The sequence below is a fragment of the Calidris pugnax genome, unplaced genomic scaffold (assembly GCF_001431845.1).
Source record: "Calidris pugnax isolate Ruff unplaced genomic scaffold, ASM143184v1 scaffold155, whole genome shotgun sequence".
In the NCBI taxonomy this organism is placed as follows: Eukaryota; Metazoa; Chordata; class Aves; order Charadriiformes; family Scolopacidae; genus Calidris; species Calidris pugnax.
The window spans coordinates 903,946-906,598 of record NW_015090886.1 but is presented as its reverse complement, the minus strand read 5'-3'; the positions used below and the strand labels follow the sequence as shown (position 1 = coordinate 906,598).

At 66.5% G+C, this 2,653-nt stretch overlaps 1 protein-coding gene across 3 annotated transcripts in view; it reads right to left on the bottom strand.

Annotated features, from left to right (window-relative positions):
* Nucleotides 1-336, bottom strand: part of ATG101 (autophagy related 101) — a 2,485-nt gene extending 2,149 nt beyond the window's left edge. Inside the window, exon 1 of one of the 3 annotated variants that reach the window (XM_014947458.1) lies at nt 187-336. Coding sequence is in view for 1 of the 3 variants with exons in the window: in XM_014947457.1 (XP_014802943.1) it covers nt 58-74 (17 nt within the window). In the remaining 2 variants the exon portion in view is untranslated. Of the gene's footprint in view, nt 1-36; nt 94-186 lie in introns of those variants that run through there. The other 2 variants (XM_014947457.1, XM_014947459.1) reach the window with 2 other exon arrangements.
* Nucleotides 337-2,653: the final 2,317 nt, after the last annotated feature.

The following is a 2,653-nucleotide window of genomic DNA, read 5'->3' as shown; positions in this document are numbered from 1 at the left end:
CCGGTTCCCGGTCCCCTTTTCCCCCCGGCCCCTCACCCCCGGCCGGGCCGCACTCACCGCCCGGGCCCGACCATCTGCCCGCGGGGAGGAGGGAAGTGGGGCAGCCCACCCTACGTAGGGGAGGTCAGGACACACCATCTACGGAAAGGACGTTTTTGCCTCAAAAAACGCTTTTCCTTAACCTACCCATCTCTTCGTGAATCTTCCGCTCATCGATGTCGGTCCGAACGGCGGTGCAGCCACGGGAACGGAATTCCAGCCCCCGCTCCGCGGCTCGCCACCCCCCCGCGCCACCGCCCGCTTGGTTCGTTCCGGGGAGGGGAGCCATAGAGCTGGTCCTCCCGCGACGCAGAGCGGCCCACTTCCGCATGGCGCTCCACAGAGCAACAGCGCCCCCTGGGCTGGAGGCTCCGGGGCGGTACTGCAGGGGTCTGGGGGTGTCCGGTGACCCCCGGTGACCCCCGCAGTGTCGGGGGGGCACGGCGACAGGGGACGAGGGGAGAGCACGGGGATGTCCATGGGGACAGGGGCCACAGGATTCGTGTGGGGCCATGGGGCCACAGGGACATGGGGGACACTGCTATGGGAACATGGGAAAAGCAGGGACATGAGGACATGGGACCACGGCAGCGTGGGGGACACGGGGACACAAGGAAAGGAGGGACATGGGGACAAACGGACACAAGGCACACAGGGATAGGGACAGAGGGACACAGGAGCTACTGGAGACAGGGACAGGGTGGGCACAGGGACAGGGGGATGGATGGACACGGGGACATAGAGGACAGGGAGAGATGGGAATGGGTGGATATGGGGACATGGAGGACACGGGAATGAATGGACATGGGGGACACAGGGACATGGGGGGCACTGCTTTGGGGACGTGGGAAAAGCAGGGACACGAGGGTGCGGGACCATGGCAGCTTGGGGGACACAGGGGCATAGGGAAAGGAGGGACATGGGGACAAACGGACACAAGGCACACAGGGATATGGGGACACAGGGCACAGGGACACAGGAGACACTGGAGACATGGGAATGGATGGACATGGGGATATGGAGGACACGGGAACGGATGGACATGGGGGACACAGGGGCACGGTGACACAGGGATTTGGGGCACCAGTGTCAGGCCACACGTGCTGGTGGTGGGGACGTGTAAACAGCAAGGAGGGCTGAGGTGGTGGCATGTCACCGGGCAGAGGGCCGGGCACGCGCCATGACACACGTGTCTGTGCTGCGGAGCCCTGGGGTGAGCGGTGTGGCCAGCATCAGCCCTGGGGCTATTTTTACCTGGTCCTGCTGGCACCATCGTCCCTGGCCCCCCGGCAGCAGCCCCTGCCAAGGGGACGGAGCAGGGGACAGGGCAGGCAGAGGCCAGGGGAGGGGACAGGGACCTGACACCCCAACTCTGGCCCAGCCGGTGGCCTCAGGAGGCCGGAGGCTGCCCTCCCTGGTGGCCTCAGGGTGTGGGTTGGCACCACGATGGATGATGGGACAGCCACTCCTGCCCCACGGCACAGCACAGCTATTTCTGCCCCACAGCATGGCACGGCTATTTCTGCCCCATATCATGAACAGCCATTCCTGCCCCATGGCACGAACAGCCATTCCTGCCCCCTGGCCCGGCCTGGCCTAGCCATTCCTGCCCCACAGCATGGCACAGCACAGCTATTTCTGCCCCATGGCATGAACAGCCATTCCTGCCCCCTGGCCTAGCCACTCCTGCCCCATAGCAAGGCACAGCACAGCTATTTCTGCCCCATGGCACGAACAGCCATTCCTGCCCCCTGGCCTGGCTTGGCCTAGCCATTCCTGCCCCACAGCATGGCACAGCACAGCTATTTCTGCCCCACAGCATGGCACAGCTATTTCTGCCCCATGTCACGAACAGCCATTCCTGCCCCACGGCCTGGCCCGGCCCAGCCATTCCTGCCCCACAGCATGGTGCGGTTGCTCCTGCCCCACAGCCAGAGCAGATCCGTGCCATGCCGGTAACCCCCCCACCCCCCCCCATCCCCGTGGCTCTCCCGGCCCCCCGGCCGCGGCCCTGCCGTGCGTCAGTGCTCTCCCCATGGCAGGGGTGGGCGGTGGGGGGGGGACAGAGGGGCCCTTGTTGTGCGCGGCCGCAGGGCTCCCCGGGCCCAGCAACTCAATGCGCCCCTTGTTCGGCACCGGCCCTTGGTGTCCCCATTAACATTTGCTCCAGGGCCAGGCTGTCCCCAGCAGGAGGAAGGGGACAATCCGGGGGGACCGTGCCAGCCCGGCGTGTGCCCCCATGCACCAGAACCCTAAGAGCCCTAAGAGCTGGGACGGGGACCCCAAACACTGCGCCTCCCGCCCCCCCTGCACCCCGCCGGGGGATGGCCCTGCTGATGGCCACGTCCCTGGGGACACGGTGGGGGGGCTCGGTCACGCTTCCCGGTTATTTTGGGGAGGATAAATCAGGCGGGCAACAGGTGCGGGGCCGTGGCAGCCGCCGCCGGGGGGGGGAGTGACGGTTCAAGGGCAGCGGCGTGGGCAACGTGCGGCTCCAGCACCCCGGCTGTCCCCAACCCCGGCTGTCCCCAACCCCGGCCGGTGCTCAGCCATCCCCCGCTTCCCGATCACCACCTATTCAATAAAGATGATATTACCCGGGGGGGGGGGGGGG